Raw genomic sequence first — 16,662 nt, 5'->3', positions numbered from 1 at the left:
AATAGGTCTTTAGAATGAATTTGAGTTTTCGATTTAAATAAAGACTTGGGGACTAATGTCGTCTCACCTCCATCCAATCATCACCCGCGACATTGAAGAGCCGACACCTAGCACCAATCAGAGTCGTTCATTCATCTAGGAAGGCGGTGTCTTCCTGCTTTTCAGCCAATAGAAAATTAATGCGTCCTTTTCCCTACCCACTTGGCTGAGCTGTCAGCTGAAGAACGACGTGTGCCGGACTTGGGGCAAAGTTTCTCTTTTGGTCGCCTGCCACCTTACGCCCATGGCCCCCAGCACACATCTCAAAGAGGCAATGGCCGACGTGCATGAGGGCATCCGGGCCATCCTGCTCGGGCCACCCGGTGCCGGCAAAGGGACCCAGGTGAGCAGACGTTAGCAGCTAGCGTTAGCTCGTTGCAGCTAACTTGGACGCATGGTGGTTGCAGGACTTTAGCAGTCGGCTAATGCTATTTTTTTTTTAATGCCGTCGTTTAGTTTTGCACTCAGCCAGCGGTTTTATTCTCTTCCTTCCATTTGATGGGAATTTTATTGCCGAAGGTTTACACACTGCTCAGTTAAAGAATGTAAGGAATGTTTTATTTTTTGGGGGAGCAAACTTTGAGTTGCCCAACTTTAGTAAGTATGATGCAGTATTAAAGTAGGGTATTTAGTGTTAGGGTCTGTTTTTTGTGTGACACCCTAAGGCCCACTCACACCTGCACACCTGGCGATTGACCCCTCACCCCCATTTTGCAGGCCTCTCGACTAGCCGATCGCTACTGTGTCTGTCACCTTTCCACTGGGGACATGCTGAGGGCCATGGTGGCGTCGGGCTCGGAGCTGGGGAAGAAACTCAAGCACACGATGGATGCCGGGAAGCTGGTGAGCGCAATTTGCATGTCTCCTGTGACTTCCCGAGTTTCCTGTCAAGCGTGAGCCATTTCCTGTGGTTCAGGTGAGCGACGAGATGGTCGTGGAGCTCATAGAGAACAACCTGGACACTCCTCGCTGCAAGAAAGGCTTCTTATTGGACGGATTCCCCCGCACAGTCAAGCAAGCCGAGCTTGTACGTTTTGATAGGTCGGCGTTGAGCGTTAGCCTTCCCTTGACGAACCCGAATTGGTCACTTTTCAGCTGGACGAGCTTCTGGACAAGCGACAAGAGCGACTGGACTCGGTCGTGGAGTTTTCTGTTGACGATTCGCTGCTGGTGCGCAGGATCTGTGGCAGGTAGTTGTTTGCCACTGCTCACTGGACAGATTCTTGTCTGCACGAAGGGGCGCTATGTGATTGGAGCGTGTTGGTGATGATGTCATTTCCGTCGCGGCAGACTGATACATCAGCCCAGCGGCCGCTCCTACCACGAAGAGTTCAACCCACCCAAAGAGGCCATGAAAGATGACGTGAGGACAATCTGAGGTCTAATCTCATTGCATCGGAATACAAATTTAATCCTGACTACTTTTTCCGTCCAGGTGACCGGCGAGCCCTTGATCCGCCGCAGCGACGACAACGAGACGACACTGCGCTCTCGCCTGGATGCGTACCATCGCCAGACGGCGCCTCTAGTCAAGTACTACAGTGCCAGGGGTATCCACGCCCCCGTGGACGCCGCCAAGAGCCCCGACGTGGTCTTCGCCTCCATCGTAGCCGCGTTCACCGTCGCCACCCAGGCCACCCCGGCCCGCGCCTGTAAAACATCACCTCTTCTTAGTTTAAATGTTATCAGCTGTGAGGTTCGCAAGTATCGAGAAAACAACCTATTTTTGTCATATTGTCCAGGGAAAAGTCAGGAAATGCCCTTTTTCTTTTTTTGTTGATGACTCAACAAAATGTTTAAAATCCGCATTCCTGCCAAACCTCTGCGGGCCTCTTACACCACTGACTGTAAATGTGCTCCGATACTAAAACAATTAGGTTTCCTTTGAGGAAATGTTTGCCGTTTCTTCCAGTTTGTCCTTGACCTCCCGATTCTGTGGCGTTTTGAGTCCGGCTGGTCCGTTCACCTGTTTCCTACGTACTCCGGAAAAAAAAAACAATAGCAGATGTTTGTGGCAATCCCAGCGGGAATGTTTCATGCTGTAATCGAGCTCAGATGGCCATTTTGATTGCTAATTTCCCCCCAAAATATGAGCTCATGTCTAAGTCACTTCCTAGAATGTGATGACTGGCTTTTAAGATTGCTGTTAAAACAAACACACCCTTCTCATTTGTTTTTATTTCTTTTTCTTTTCCTCAGCTGCTTGAGTCCTTGGGGATGCTCTTACATCAAAGACTGGAGGAATGCTCCAACAGACAGATGTGATGGGATGGTGGTTGCTTATTTGGTTGGATGAAAGTGAAGTCCTCACGATGACGGTGCTTTGATGGCGGGCTTCAAATCTCGGCGGATTCCAAGCGGGCGAGCGTATCATTGATCATTCCTTCTGCTTGGTCTTCCAATAAACCTCAGCTTTTTTCTAGCACTGTTACATATTTTTTTGTCTTTTTACTCTCACATTGACTGTAGAAATAAAGCATTTCAATTGTCACGTGATACAGAATTTTAATTTGAAAAAAAATCGAAATTGACATTATTATACTCCCATACCTCCATCGGCGTTGAGAAAAGGTGTACGTGAGGAATAAATCGACGCTTGTGTCACCATGCGCCAAAAACGCGCACTCTCGCGGGGGGCGTGGTTTAGGTTTGACGTCATCGACCGGGGCTTTCCTCCACAACGTCACGCGGCGAAGGGGTGGAGAGAGAGCGAGCCAAAGCCGCAGCAGTTAACACGCAGCACCGGAGGGTCGTGAACGCTTATACCGAAACGCACCGATATTGCAGCTGCTAAGCAAGAGGAGCTTTTTTTTTTTCCGCGTTGGGAGCGGACGACAGCAGCCGAAGGAGGAAAGGGAGAAGCCTTCATCCCCGCGTCAAAGGTGGAAAAGCCGGTAGGTGAAATCAAATCCGTCGCTGTTAAAGGGCAGCATTTTTCTCCAGGGCGCAGTGTGTGAAATATTACCGAGTCATGCGTCAGCAGGCGCACGTCCTCCTAAAATTGCAAACATGTAAGGATGCCAAGAAGATGTCTCGACATGTCCTTACAGGAAAGACATTAAACAGGCCCCGACCGCACGATTACGGACATCTCTCCACTGACATGATGGAAAATATGTGAAAAGATGTTCTCCGTGGAGAAACCCCCCAAACATGACATTTCTGTAAAGGCCTGGAATTTTAAAGTCAATCTTAAATGATGTCCTTCTCTGGAGTGACATTTAATGACTTCAACTAATGCATCCTCATTGTTAAGACAACTTGAAAGAGAGCATGTCTTCAGTGTGGAGGCAATATGTCCGTCTTCTGTCCTCACATGTTCCTCATAGGAGACGAGAAACAACATGCCCTGCCAGACAGAGCCCTTCTCTCATCACTTTCCCTTTCCAAGCTTTTCCAAGCGTGGTGCCACTCCCGAAATACACTCCGGTTGTTCCCTCCCCTGTGTGTGTTTTTCCAGGGAAGGAGACATAATACATAATTCACACATGAAATCAGCAGCACAGCTGGACTTAAGGACACGCAGTGTTAGGTTTGCACGACTACTTAGAATCGATGTAAACAATGCATAAAAAACTAGCAACATTTTCTAGAATTGATTATAGCCTTCTTCAAAACTAACCCCCCTCCCTCCCTCCCTCCATCTTCCCCCCCGGAACATCAGAGCCATGACCTCATGCGGAAACGCTTCGGGTTCCCGCCCTCGAACGGGTCGCGTTACACACAGTAGAAGATAATGACACGCACGTTTTGTGTGTGCGTGTCCGTTCATTGTTCTGCTGTTTCCTCTTCAGAAACTTGCAAGTCATTGGATCTGCCCGCACTCGTTTCACCGACTGTTTTGTTTCTGGGAAGGTCTGGAATGATTAGTCATTTCCAAGATTCACTGTGAAAAAAAAGTGTTTGAGAAGGCCTCTTTGTCATTTGACTAAGCAAAATCCCCTCGCAGCTTCCTGAGAAAAACGATTAAGCTTGCTAGCTACTCGCCAAATTAGCTTGTGGTTTTCCAGATTCGCCGTGTTTTCCCTCACGTGGCCAACTCAAACTTCTTCTGTTCACATTGAAACTTTTCTTCCCGGTCGACACACGAGGAGAGGAACAACGTCCAACTTTTGAGGAAGCGTTTTGACATCTGCGTGCTAACCCTTAAAAACGTCCTCATTTGCATTCATCAGTGTGGAGATGAAAGGCGGAAGAATTAAAACTGCTCCTGATGGGAAGCACTGAGTGATGTTGCGCCAACTTCCTGTCTGTCCCATGTCTACCTTTGCGGGACGGACTAAGTGGGCGGTGCAGAAAACACCTGAATTATTCATGCTAACAACCGAGTTTCTTCTTGGTGACCCACTTCGAGACCCTCTCTGAGATCTTCTCGGCGTCCAAGCTGACCACGTCTTCTTTAGTGATCGTAAAAGCCCACCATTTTGTCCCCAGTTACTTTTAGCAGGCCTCTTGTGATGATTAATACGATGTGAACGCGTGACGTCTTGCCGCTCTGAAGCAATTCGATTGCAACCGCCGCTCACACAATGTTACGGGAATGTTCCTGATTTCAGCTTTGTTGAATAGAGCAGCAGTGGAGTGGGAGGACAAATGTGTGTGTGTTTGAATCTCAGCCTGTTCAGACCCATCTGCCAGCTGCTGTACGATTTTTTAGTGTGCATTCTATTCCAAAGAGCGTTTTGATTGCTTCTTGAATCACCACTGCACGTTTTTCACCACATGAGCCTCCAGGCTGGATCAGAACCACTGGAACAAATGATCCAATTTTATTGAATATGTCTGACAATGATTCTTTGTATTCATCATTTGAGAAATTACATCATTTAAAAAAAAATACATGTCCAAGATTTTTTGCTGGAAATGTCAACTATTGGCTGTTTTGCACAGTGCTGCCATCTAGTGGAGCCTAGGGGTATTGCAAGGTTTAATTTATCGATCCGGTTTTTTTCCCGATGTCGACGTTACATGACAATATTGTTGCAGCCCGTGTGGTGCAACGACAGATTGTGCTAGCGTCTTTTTTTTTTTTTTTAGCTTACTATGCTAATAGCTAACTGCTCACATGCAACTTGACTTTGGTCCTTGACACTTGTTGCCTCATCCGTGGTGCGCGTATGTGCACGTACCTGTTGAATTTCAAAGACGGCAGATTAAAGTGTAAAATTGGAGCGGTTTGCGGAATGGACGCCCGCTGTGAGGTTTTGATCTGCCTGCCAAATGGAATCCAAAAGCATCAGACGCGCACAAGTACAAACATTTTTCGACTTCAAAGCGCAAATGACGTCAGGTGTTTTTATCGGCCACGGCAGACGCTGTGCGTGGTTGTGTGCATTTATCAGGCATGATGGAGGACGACTGGGCTTTTGTCGGACGGCCTTTGACCTTGAGAAGGCGATGGGGTTGCCACGGTGACCGCCAATTGTTATTAGGTGCGCATAGAAAAATCACCTCGACATGTTTTCTTGGATCATGTGCGTGTGTGTCGGGTTTACACGCTTGTTTTGTGTTTAAGTGCCAGAGTCACAGAGAAGAGCCGCTGTTTGCCTCGCTCGTGGCGGCCGTCGCCGTGGCAACGGCTCCGGCAGCGCCGCATGAAGTGGAAGGGAAGGAAGACGCTCGCTTCCCTGCATGAATACTTGAGTGGATGATGTCACTCACTTAATTGAGGCTTTAATTGTGTAAATACTGACGAGTAGATGAGTTTATTGTGCGCCTGTTGGTATTATAAATCAGCCATTTTTTTTTTTGTCCTTCCATATTTTTGCTGCGATAATGGGGGAAAAAAAAGTTGCTTTGTTGACTTCATGACGCTCGTGTGCGAAGAGGAAGCAACAATTCCGAGGAAGAGAGCGAGTATGTCGCAGCGGGCGTGCGCTTAGTTTCACATCCTCTTCTCTCCCCTTCCTCACACAGCGCGTGCGGCCACGAGGACAAAAGAGCTCATCTGCGCCAACTTCTCATCTGCTTGACGACTCAAACCAGGACATGTGAGATGATCCAAGGCTCCAGTTGTCCGATTTCCCGCTGAAAGTCCCCGAAAGGAGATCTTGTTTTTTTTTTCCACACCCAACGATGGGCTCGGAGAAGGATTCGGAGTCGCCGCACTCCTCGCTGAGCGGCGTCCCCAACCCAAAGTGCCGGGCGGCCGGTAAACGTAGACGCCGCATCTCCTTCCAGAGCCTCTTCAACGGCAAGCGGGGCTCCCGGGTGGCCAAGGGGCCCAAAGGAGGAGCCGCCACGCCCCTCTCCCACCTGCCGCTCGCTCAGCAGCAGCTTCTACCGTCTAGCGCCTTGAGCCCGGCCGTCCCGGCGCCACCCGTGGCCGCCGACGCCCCTGAGGACGCCGCCCCCGGGACCCCCTCCAGGCGACTCTCCTCCAGCCAGGCCTCGTTTGCCGGCGAGGCCGTCTCGGGGGACGGCGAGCTCCTGGAGTGCCCCCTGTGCCTGGTGCGCCAGCCAGCCGAGCAGCTGCCCGAGCTGCTGGGCTGCAGCCACCGCTCGTGCCTGTGCTGCCTGCGTCAGTACCTGCGCATCGAGATCACCGAGAGCCGCGTACAGCTCAGCTGCCCCGAGTGCGCCGAGCGCCTGGTGCCCCGGCAGGTGGCCGACATCCTGGACGACGCCGCCCTGCTGGACAAGTACGAGGAGTTCCTGCTGCGCCGATGCCTCGCCTCCGACCCGGACTGCAGGTGGTGCCCGGCGCCCGATTGCGGGTAAGTGAAACCTAGCTTAGCCGTGCTAGCCAGACATTCCGACTTATTTAAACAGCTTTTGTGGTTTTTGGCTAATTCATCTAAAGTGAAAAATATTAGGGACAGCTCTCCGTTTTTTTTTTTTTTCTGTAACTCGAGTATTGCGTGAATGAACGTACTGTAAAGTCCCAATGAGCACACAGGAAGTGAAGGAAGTGACGAGGCATACTTTGCAATTGTCATTGTTCCCGTCAGACCGCCTCATCTTTCTGCTGTCATTTGTAATCCAGACAATTTCACACTGCAACCATAAAAGTTGGAGACCACAGGTTGCGTCGGTAGACACACTCGCAATCCTTTGGCTGATAAACACCTCAAAGCAGCGCTGGCGTGTGCGCCTGCGTCAGCACTATCACAGCCAGCCCGTCCGCTGACCTCAATTCACTGACGCCACCGCTGACTCACCCCTCAAAGCGTACGCGACTATTTCCAAGGTGGCGCGCAAACACCAGCCGCAGCCACACAACACAGAAGCAGGCGACAGGAGCTGTCGTCGGCCATCTTTGGTTCGTTTGTTGACTAAAAAAAAATTGCCAAACAAGATTGCTGCTTTGGATTGAGGCCAAGTGGCGCGGATCAAATGACGTGTAAACGTAACGGCCTATCAAGAAAAAGTCTGCTGTGGCTGTCAGTTGCCGTGGCAACTGTGGATGCGAAATAGAGGCAGCGTTGCCAAGGGTAACGGGATTGAACACATCAGTGCACACTAACAGAGCTCAGGGTGGTTGTGCGTGAAATGCATCAAACCGACATGTCATGTCGTTTTGAACAGGGGTGTGTCGACTTTTTCTGTCTGCCGTATTTGCATATCGGTCTCTCTTATGTCTCCAGGTTCGCCGTGATCGCCTCAGGCTGCGCCAGCTGCCCCCGGCTGGTGTGCCGGCGTGAGGGCTGCGGCGCCGAGTTCTGCTACCACTGCAAGCAGGCCTGGCACCCCAATCAGACCTGCGACTCAGCCCGCCAGCAGAGGGCGCAGTCGCTGCATACACACAGCACCCATTCGCCAAGCTACACTCAAGAGCAGGGGCCAGGTAAGGGCAATTTTTGGGGGGTTAATCTTGTTCAGGTCTTGCTTGCTTTGGGTTGACTGATTTATGCGTGCGTGCGCTCAGCGGACGACATCAAGCCGTGCCCGCGCTGCGGCGCCTATATCATCAAGATGAACGACGGCAGCTGCAATCACATGACGTGTGCTGTGTGCGGGTGTGAGTTCTGCTGGCTCTGTATGAAGGAGATCTCGGACCTGCACTACCTCAGGTAGCTTCATGCGAGGGTTGGATGCAAATGTATTACACACACAGATACACACACCCTCATCCCGCTCGTCCCTGCGCAGCCCGTCCGGCTGCACCTTCTGGGGCAAGAAGCCGTGGAGCAGGAAGAAGAAAATTCTGTGGCAGCTGGGCACGCTCATCGGCGCCCCCGTTGGCATCACGCTCATCGCCGGCATCGCCATCCCCGCCATGGTCATCGGCATCCCCGTTTACGTCGGCCGCAAGGTGAGGCCTCGCTGGAAATACAGTTTGATTTGCTTTGAGGCTTCAAATCAATGACCTCACCACATGTGTGTGCTCGGCAGATTCACGCTCACTACGAGGTGAAGAAGACGTCCCGCCACCGCCGCAACTTGGCCATCACGGGCGGCGTGGCCTTGTCCATCCTCACCGCGCCCGTCATCGCCGCCGTCAGTGTGGGTGAGACACCGGCCGCTTGGCGGAAACCAAAGCCAACGGAACACTTGAGTCTAATGGCAAGTTCTACGCTGCGGCAGGCATCGGCGTGCCCATCATGCTGGCGTACGTTTACGGCGTGGTGCCCATCTCGCTGTGCCGAGGAGGCGGCTGCGGCGTGAGCAGAGGGAAGGGCCGGGGAGTGCGCATCGACTTTGACGAGGACGACGGCCCCATCACAGGTGAGGACCGGGATAATCCCTCATAAGGAGTTTGTGCAACAACTGGAACCATTATCTGTCTCAGTGGCGGACGCTTGGCGAGCTCTCAAGTCGCCAAGCTTGGGCGAGAGCAGCCTGGATGGCGCGGTGAGCGGTTTGAGCACCACCACCCCCAGCGAGGGCCTCTCGGTGGCGCCGGGGACGGTCGGGGACACGCCCCACTTCAACACGCTGGCCGGGGGTGCCCTGGGGGCTCGGGGCGGCAAATACAGCAGGCTGGAGGTGCAGGCGGCGGAGCTGGCCAATGAGTCCACCCAGAAGGAGACGGGCAGCTTGGGGGCGGCCAGCGACTGTGCCAGTACGCGCGGGATGGCCGGCTCCATCATCTCCTCCTACACGCTACCGGACAGGTAGGCATTTTCGTCAGGTTGTCACCTGGCAAGGCTTCCAAACTTCACGTTGTCGTCTTTTGTTGTGCGTTCTCAGGGAGTGCACCAACTTGGAAATCCAAGTGGACATCGAGACCAAACCCAGCCATCTCTGCCTGACAAGCGAGGAGGACCTAGCTCCGGCCACCCCCGCCTGCGCCGCCACGGCGAGCATTTCGGGAGGGGAGGAGCCCCTGGACTGCAGCTCCAGACGAGGCGGCGCCTCGGGCCTGTCGCCGGGCGGATCAGTGCGAGACGAGGAGGACGGTCTCGGCGATGTCACGCTGGCTCAGCCCGAAAGCATCCGCAGCGACCTGGAGATGTCCGACACGCAGTCGGACGACGTGGCCGAGCTGACGTCGGACGACTGCGACTCCCCCCGGCCCAGGGGAGCACCGACCCCGCGGGCGGCCTCGTGCCGGGCCCTGAGCACCCCCACCGAAGGCCTTCACTGTCCCGCCGACGCCAACGTCGTCCTGTACGTGTGAGATGCCCGAAGCTTTGGGAAGCCCTTTGAGCATTTATTCCACATCCCTGAGGGTCTCCACTTGGTTCTCACCGGCTGAATCTCATGCGTATCAAATAAACGCTCCAACGTCTTTCCATTGACAGCAGCTCTCAGGAACGCACAAAAAAAAAAAACATTCAAATTCCCCTTCATTCTCACCCCACCCTTCTTCCTCATTTTATTTGATTTTTATCCTTTGCTGCTTCTTGCCTCCCGCAGACGCCGCCCTTTGCGTCCGGCTGACAATCTCTTCATTGTCAGAGTTCTACCTCTGAGATTTACACAAGCGTGTTTACTGCCTGGTGTAAAATGCCTTGGCGACTACTTAAGGAAAAAAAAAAAAAAGAAAACACATACAGGAGGTACAAGGTTTACACACAAGCAAGCGAAACCTGGCACACAGCCCGGCGGGAGTCGACAAATCTCACACGTGTAACACAATATGTGTGAAAGTCAGTCTCATCGTGTGAAAATTACAGAAGGGCCACATACATATTTTAGGCGCCGGTAGACAATACAACGGCGCCTTGAGATATGTTGATCTTTTTTTTTGTTTTGAAGTAAAAGCACTCATGTCTCAAGGCTGCCCTGTATTTGTTTGGTTTCCATTAACAACAACAACATTGCGTTTGAGGACACGCCAGAAGTTGTCAAGTGTGTGCGTGTATCTAACTGGTTCGCACATTGTCTGTTTTTATTTTGAACGCGCACTTTTGCACTTTACCCAAATTTATCTTTGGGAGCTACTCATCATTGTCTTGATCATCAAAATCTATTTTGTATTTTTAGCAGACGTAATAATTTCCCCCCACAATTCAAAACAGTTGTCTTATCACTGCTGTAACATCCATTGGTCAAAAATAGAACAGAATTTATTAGCCACATTTAAAAAATAATAATAATAATTCACTCATGGAGTCAGCACTTCATACACTTTACTGTGTTGCATACAACCAAACTGAAGATCACACCGGGATGCCTTTTGTGTTAGGTTTGACTCAAGTGTTAGCCTCCAAAATCTTTCTTTTCATCCATTTTGTGATTTTGTGTCTTCTTTTTTTCCTGTGTGCTTTTATTTGTGATTTTGGAGGTACACACCAGTTGGTCGTCTTAATCATTCTCACTGACCTGAATTGTTTCTCAGCTTTGTGCTTGCTTATGAAGAAAGAAAAAAAAAAAAGCTTCTTCGAGTCTGCGTGGAATGTTCCTCATGTCAGAGTAGCTTCTTTTTGCCTTCAGCTGCTTGTTTTATTTGCTGCACTTTTCACTCGTTTTCTGCAAGCCGGAGACAAACCACTCGAATGTATCACGGGCCCGCAGCTGAACCTGACCGACCTGAGGGTCGATTGGAGATCTTTGGATAAAAACAATGTTGATTTAGCAATATTTTAGTGTATAAACTGCTCGTGTACTTCCTGTCACTGTAAAAAAAAATCTCACCCTGACGTGGGGATGCAATTGCAGGACTGTGAATGACTTTTTTTTGTGGGGAAAAAAATAAACAATCTGATGTTTAAAAGAGGAGTTTTTTGTTATTTGCTATACTGAAGACATGAGATGGTTTTTATTTATAATATATTTATAATAGATTAATCTAATATGTAGTTTGTGGAATATTTAAAGCACAGTCACACGTTTACATTATGATTATTATTCAGAAACATTATTGTTTTGTTGTTGTAGTAAGACCTCCTGTCCACTAGACAGCAGTAGCGAGGATTTGTGGGCTGAGCGTGACATATATTACCGCTTTACGGCAGTGTGTCTTTGACAGTCGCAAAGCTAAACGCTACATCGGGAGGAAGGTGAACTCGACACCTACAAAACACCGTAATATGAATTAAATCCGTTTTATCTCATTGTTTTAAAGTCAAACATGTGTTTTTGGTTGTAATGAGACTTGAAGTTCAACATTACTTGTTGTTAACGTTCAACATTGACTCGAGTCCCTATTAGCGCGATATGTCATTGCGACTGTTTGGCTAGCTGGCGTGCTAACAGACTTACTAGCCGACATTATAAGACATTTTTGAAACTATCATTACTATTTCTGTGCATAAAGTCCTTGTAATAGATAATTTCATGACTATTGGACCTTATTCTTTGCTACTCTTTTTCTAGATAATGACTTAAAGTTGTGCATTTGTAAAGATCAAATTAGCATTACCGTCTTATTCTTGAGTCGTTATTATGTAGGTAAAATTAATGTAGGCAAAATTGATTTAAAATGTAGCTAAAGCAAAGTTTTGCCAATATCTTTTATTTCTTGGGACCAAACCAGGAATGTTATTTCCCACTAGCAGGGACTTCCATGTTTATTCTGTCTTGGGAAATCTGTCAGTCGAAACATGTATTTAACCTTACAGTGGGCCATTTTGTTCTTCAGCACAATGCCGTTCGTGGATTTGCAGTCACGCCTTGGCGTGGATGTGGACCGCTGGCTGCTGCTGCAGAGTGGGCCGCAGCCCAACCAGCGGGCGGCACGCTGCCACGCCTTCGAGAAGGAGTGGGTCGAGTGTTCCCACGGCATCGGACAGACCCGCGCCAAGCAAGAATGTCGAGTGGAGTTTGAAGACTTCTATGAGTGTATGCACAGGCAGAAGATGGTAGGCAATGTGTCCCGTGTTGACATTGTGCTTTTTCTACAAGCAAAACAAAGGACCACTCTTTTTAGACTCCATCTTGTTTTCTTGTTGCAGCACCAGCGTTTGTACGCCATCCGCCAGCAGCGCGACAAGATGGTGAAGGAGGGCACGTACACGCCACCCACTCACCACACGGGCCAGGCCCCCCAGTCTAATCCTTGAACGCCGGGCCACTGCTTGCCCGCACCTCAATTGTCAATGTGTACAGTAAAAATCTTCCCCTCTTAGTTAATAAAAAATAATTTGTTGCTTTATTTACTTCCTTTTCTGTCCTTGAATGTTTCTGGAGCAAGACAACAGAGAGATGTTTGAAATCAGTCTTGTTAGTTAAAGGGGAAAAAATTAACCAATGTATTTTTTTCATAAATAATATAGTTATTAACAATTTTCAAATATTGTTCTTAATATTACCACAATTACTACTAAATTAATAGCACATATGTGCCCTTTTTTAAAAAAATATAAAATGAGACAATATTTAAATAGAAAATTCATCACATTTCAATTATTCTAAGAAGCGCCACAGGAGGGCGCCACAAGCACGCAAATAAGGATTCTTTTCATCATTTGACAGACATCGTATGGAATTAAAATTGTTTATGTTAACAGGAATGGAAGAGGACAATTTACTAGTCATTGTTAACTTAATTAACTTAGTCAGTTTGTTGTCCTGATTCTTTAATGGTGCGTTAAGTGAGTTCGAATATGTGTAAAAATGACTTCCCACTAGATGTCACTATTGCATCAGCTAACCTTTAATTTCAGACCAATATTTGTCGTAGTATTATGTTCTGTTGTGAATTTAAAAATCACAAAAATAGTTAGCCCACAAGTAATCGTCAGACAGCATCAGCAGCAATCAAAGATGAGGATAGAATTTAGCTGAGGTTTAATTAAAACCGCATTTAATCCTGCTCAACTTCACTTCCCCGCCGAGGGGTTTGGGGCAAAAGGGGAGATTTTGGATTATTCTGAAAAGTGCAAACCCGCCGTTGTTTTTCAGTCTTCGAGATTTCAATCAATCCAAGCATGGCTGTTGAGTGCGTGAGCGTTTTGACTGGTATGAAAAAAAACATTTAACGTCTGTCAGACGCGTGAAAGACACCGAATGTGCAAGGCGTGAGCGAGCGTCGTCTGCGTGCACGCGGACTGGGCCACGCACGATGACGAGGCAGGAGGAGCCCCCCACAAGGCCACCCCAGCCCCAGCCCACAAACCCCGGAGACGAAATGTCCGCCAGCAGCCCTCAAAAAGCAGCCGCGTCCCGGCCGCTGCCAGTCATGGGTTAACCTCCCAACGGAACCAGACTGCGCGCGTGTGACTGGGCCAGGGAGCTCCGGAAGAGGAGGTCAGTGGACCATTAGCACCATCACCACTTTCGCTCTTTTTATTCTTCTGCTGAGCACGTCCGGGCCCGGCTGAGAAACGGAAGACTTTCTTCTTCATCCATCTGGAGGCGGAGGCGGAGGAGGGAACAGCGTCGGCAGCCGCACCGGGCCTTTCACACTCGGAGCCCGGCTAGCAGAACCGCCGCTGTCCGCAGAAGGTAAGGTTGCTCACGCCGACCGCGTTGAATGGCTTTAGAGGGATTGAAAGGACATCTTTGATTCAATTACTAAAGTGGTTGTTAATGTGCAACATCATGTCGATGATTTCTGCAGCTTCATCTGTCCCAACGATGCTGCCTGTCATGGGAATCGAACCCAAGGACTGTTATTTTGCAAAAAAAAAAAAAAAAAGTCCACACATAGCCTCGCCATTGCACGCAGACAGTTTGCATGTCTGATGAAATGATGGGTCTTAACTCGATGAAAAGAGCAATTCCACCACTTGGCTTGTGAGCCACATGTCCAGCACAAACGGATAAATGCAATTGGCGGCGTGGACAAAAGAGGCTGCAGTCATGCACGGACAATCTCTCCCTCGCTGCTTGTCCACTCATGCAAAACACATTCACATTTGGGAGACAGGAATGCGTCCTCGCCGAGCGCCATGACACATAGATGGAGCAACATCATCACCTCCAACTGCTTGAGAGATGCTCATCTCCTGCAGCGTGGTAGCAGATGGTCAGACACAAGCTCAATGGACTGAACACCATCTTCCCTCACAAATAGACAAAAAACATCACTCCAAGCTACGTAGTGTAGAATGTGTTGGAAATGTGTGAGAGGCAGACAGGAAGTGATGTCACCTGGATCCAGCATAACTTTAATGACAGGGTTGGGTTTATGAAGTTTCCCGACCGCGATGCTATTTTTACCCCGACGCTGACTCACTCACTTTAGCGCTCACACACAATAACGACGGAATTTGGAAAATGAAACACCAAAACATCAATAGACCTAAACACACATCAGAAATAGAAGTAAACACCAGAAAATGCAAATAGACAAAAGCTACAGAGCTTCGGGCGAACTTGGTGACCCTCCTTGTATCGTCGCCATGGTGACAGTCCCTCAGTGCCGCTCGAACCATGTGTTCTCCAAAATCGTCCATGTTTAGTCTACAAGTTCACCATGTACACAAAGACCACATTTAAAGTCTCCTTGGAAGCACCAGAATTGTTTAAAAAATGCTAAACATTAGCATGTGTTAGCATATTTATTGCAGCTATCCTTTCATCCGATTAGCATATTAGCAATCTGAGGCTAAAGAGACGAGTGGATGTCAAAGTGACCGTGACGGCACTTTAAGAAACTCTTTCATTGACTTGGCGAGATCCAATTTCACTGGCTAGTTATTGTCATTGATTTCTTACTCAATTGATTAGCAGATGTGAGCATGGCGCCTCGGCACACGCACTGGATAATTTATTAGATACAGTACATGGAGTGTATTTACTGTACAGCGCTTCATGTTTTATGTGACAAGCATATTTCAAAATGGAATAACTTTTCGATCATCTCCTCCCCCGGCAGGCCCGACGCTCCCATGGAATCATCGGACGACGACACCCTCAGCGAGCGCTCGTGCGTGAGCGAGCCGTCTTTCCGTAGCGAGCGCTCGGGCGGCTCCCTTTCGCCGTGCCCCTCTTCGCTTCACTCGGGGGCGCCGGGGGATACGCTACCCTGGAATCTCTCCAAGCACGAGCGGCGCAAGCGCAGGAGCCAGGACTCGGTGTTGGACCCTGCGGAGAGGGCGGTGGTCCGCGTGGCAGGTAAGGAGATTGCTTCTGTTGCATTTATGCTGATGTCATCGATTGACGTCGGTGACATTATGTGACGTTTAAAATTTTCAAAACTGTAAAATAGAATAAGGCCTGAAGGTTAAGACAACTTCTATATATTTGCACGGGGTTCTCAATGGAGACTCTTGTGAACACGACCTTGCAGTCCCATGATGCAGAATTATTCTGACGAATGGCCCAAACATGTCTGGATTGTCCGGCTCACTCAGGCTCGAAGCCCCATTGTGTCTCCCTATTTGCGTCTGGTCGTATCATCGGCGATTTGGACGCCTTTGCGCTGACCCTGATTCCCGCTAGGACAAAGGCTGGAATGCGGACCGGGAAAGCCTTTAGCGGCCCACGTGATTAGCAGCTCCGATATTTACACGGAGGCACCTCAATAAGCAGGACCCCCGCACTTCGACGCTGGCCTGTCATTTAGTTGTCCTGCGTCCCGCCTGCAGCATTGCTTTCTCAACAGGCAGCCTCTCTCGTCCCCTGTTGCCATGGTGACAGTGTCCCCCCCCTGCTCCTTCACCCCGTTGTCGTTATGGTGATGAAAGCAATGGTGGCGGGGGAGGACGTGGGTGACAACGGGCATGAAAGAGGGCGGAATAAAGTGAATGAGTAGCAAAGGAGGACGTTGGAGGAGTTAATGACTTTTTCAAGGCACAGTTGAAGAGAAAGACTGATGAAGTGAACTTTGAAAGGAGGGGAAGTTTGGATAAGAGCCTTGAGAAAGACCTTGGTGGAGGTTAAATGAGGGGAAAAATGTCGTTGAAAATCCAAGATTTGGTTTCCTATTGTTGTCCAACAGTTTGTGGTTTGTGTGAAGATATTTTTTCCACATCTCTGGCTTAGTAGACAACACTGACATGTGTCTCGATTCATGGCGACCACAATGCATATTGTATGAATCTTTACGTTAATCCCTTTTAGATTAATAACATAATCTGTGAGCCGTTCACTGTCAAAGCTGCTTGATGGAGATTATCCGCTGATGGTTTAAAGAACAGAAAGCCATAGGAAGCTACAGCATAACAAATAGGTCACCAAGTCAAATATAGCTGCATGTATATAGATTCAGTCGTCTGTTCCATCTTTTGGCCGTTAGATGGCGGTATATACCCTCAAATCAATTTGGAGGTTGGTGTTGCCTTCGGTGACGGTCGGAAATGAGAAATCTCCGCACAGAGCGACCCCCATGATCGCTCCAAATATCGTAAA

At 49.1% G+C, this 16,662-nt stretch overlaps 3 protein-coding genes and 1 long non-coding RNA gene across 5 annotated transcripts; 3 read left to right on the top strand and 1 right to left on the bottom strand.

Moving 5' to 3' along the window:
* Nucleotides 1–180: 180 nt before the first annotated feature.
* Nucleotides 181–2,461, top strand: ak2 (adenylate kinase 2). The gene is made up of 7 exons (XM_061267972.1): nucleotides 181–382; nucleotides 757–882; nucleotides 956–1,066; nucleotides 1,135–1,229; nucleotides 1,330–1,402; nucleotides 1,475–1,691; nucleotides 2,239–2,461. Exons 1-7 carry the CDS (start codon nucleotides 284–286, stop codon nucleotides 2,244–2,246), a joined length of 729 nt encoding a protein of 242 aa, XP_061123956.1. The 5' UTR covers nucleotides 181–283; the 3' UTR covers nucleotides 2,247–2,461.
* On the bottom strand, nucleotides 188–2,728 carry LOC133144929 (uncharacterized). Its single transcript, XR_009710794.1, has 2 exons — nucleotides 2,590–2,728; nucleotides 188–2,502 (listed from the first exon to the last, which is right to left on the bottom strand). It is a non-coding gene; the product is annotated as an uncharacterized LOC133144929 (long non-coding RNA).
* Nucleotides 2,729–2,788: 60 nt separating this feature from the next.
* Nucleotides 2,789–9,971, top strand: rnf19b (ring finger protein 19B). The gene is made up of 9 exons (XM_061267894.1): nucleotides 2,789–2,933; nucleotides 5,956–6,755; nucleotides 7,626–7,825; nucleotides 7,907–8,051; nucleotides 8,131–8,293; nucleotides 8,374–8,488; nucleotides 8,566–8,706; nucleotides 8,771–9,095; nucleotides 9,172–9,971. The coding sequence occupies exons 2-9, from the start codon at nucleotides 6,115–6,117 to the stop codon at nucleotides 9,599–9,601; spliced, it is 2,160 nt and encodes a 719-aa protein (XP_061123878.1). The 5' UTR covers nucleotides 2,789–2,933; nucleotides 5,956–6,114; the 3' UTR covers nucleotides 9,602–9,971.
* Nucleotides 9,972–11,332: 1,361 nt separating this feature from the next.
* Nucleotides 11,333–12,520, top strand: ndufs5 (NADH:ubiquinone oxidoreductase subunit S5). 2 transcript variants are annotated; one of them, XM_061267981.1, is made up of 3 exons: nucleotides 11,333–11,426; nucleotides 12,008–12,227; nucleotides 12,321–12,520. In XM_061267981.1, the coding sequence occupies exons 2-3, from the start codon at nucleotides 12,012–12,014 to the stop codon at nucleotides 12,426–12,428; spliced, it is 324 nt and encodes a 107-aa protein (XP_061123965.1). In that variant the 5' UTR covers nucleotides 11,333–11,426; nucleotides 12,008–12,011; the 3' UTR covers nucleotides 12,429–12,520. The 2 variants fall into 2 exon arrangements, with proteins under 2 accessions (XP_061123965.1, XP_061123964.1); XM_061267980.1 differs by having other exon boundaries at nucleotides 11,340–11,451.
* The last annotated feature ends 4,142 nt before the right edge of the window (nucleotides 12,521–16,662 follow it).

This window comes from Syngnathus typhle, linkage group LG20 (genome assembly GCF_033458585.1).
Source record: "Syngnathus typhle isolate RoL2023-S1 ecotype Sweden linkage group LG20, RoL_Styp_1.0, whole genome shotgun sequence".
NCBI lineage: Eukaryota > Metazoa > Chordata > Actinopteri > Syngnathiformes > Syngnathidae > Syngnathus > Syngnathus typhle.
Note: the sequence above shows the minus strand (reverse complement) of the source record. Positions and strands in the feature narration are given on the sequence as shown.

Coding starts and splice junctions, on each gene's coding strand:
- ndufs5 (XM_061267981.1), top strand. CDS start 12,012: ATGCCGTTCGTGGATTTGCAGTCACGCCTTGGCGTGGATGTGGACCGC. Junction 12,228..12,320: donor GTATGCACAGGCAGAAGATG/GTAGGCAATGTG, acceptor TTCTTGTTGCAG/CACCAGCGTTTGTACGCCAT.
- ak2 (XM_061267972.1), top strand. CDS start 284: ATGGCCCCCAGCACACATCTCAAAGAGGCAATGGCCGACGTGCATGAG. Junction 883..955: donor CGATGGATGCCGGGAAGCTG/GTGAGCGCAATT, acceptor CCTGTGGTTCAG/GTGAGCGACGAGATGGTCGT. Junction 1,067..1,134: donor CAGTCAAGCAAGCCGAGCTT/GTACGTTTTGAT, acceptor GTCACTTTTCAG/CTGGACGAGCTTCTGGACAA.
- rnf19b (XM_061267894.1), top strand. CDS start 6,115: ATGGGCTCGGAGAAGGATTCGGAGTCGCCGCACTCCTCGCTGAGCGGC. Junction 7,826..7,906: donor CACTCAAGAGCAGGGGCCAG/GTAAGGGCAATT, acceptor GCGTGCGCTCAG/CGGACGACATCAAGCCGTGC. Junction 9,096..9,171: donor TCCTACACGCTACCGGACAG/GTAGGCATTTTC, acceptor GTGCGTTCTCAG/GGAGTGCACCAACTTGGAAA.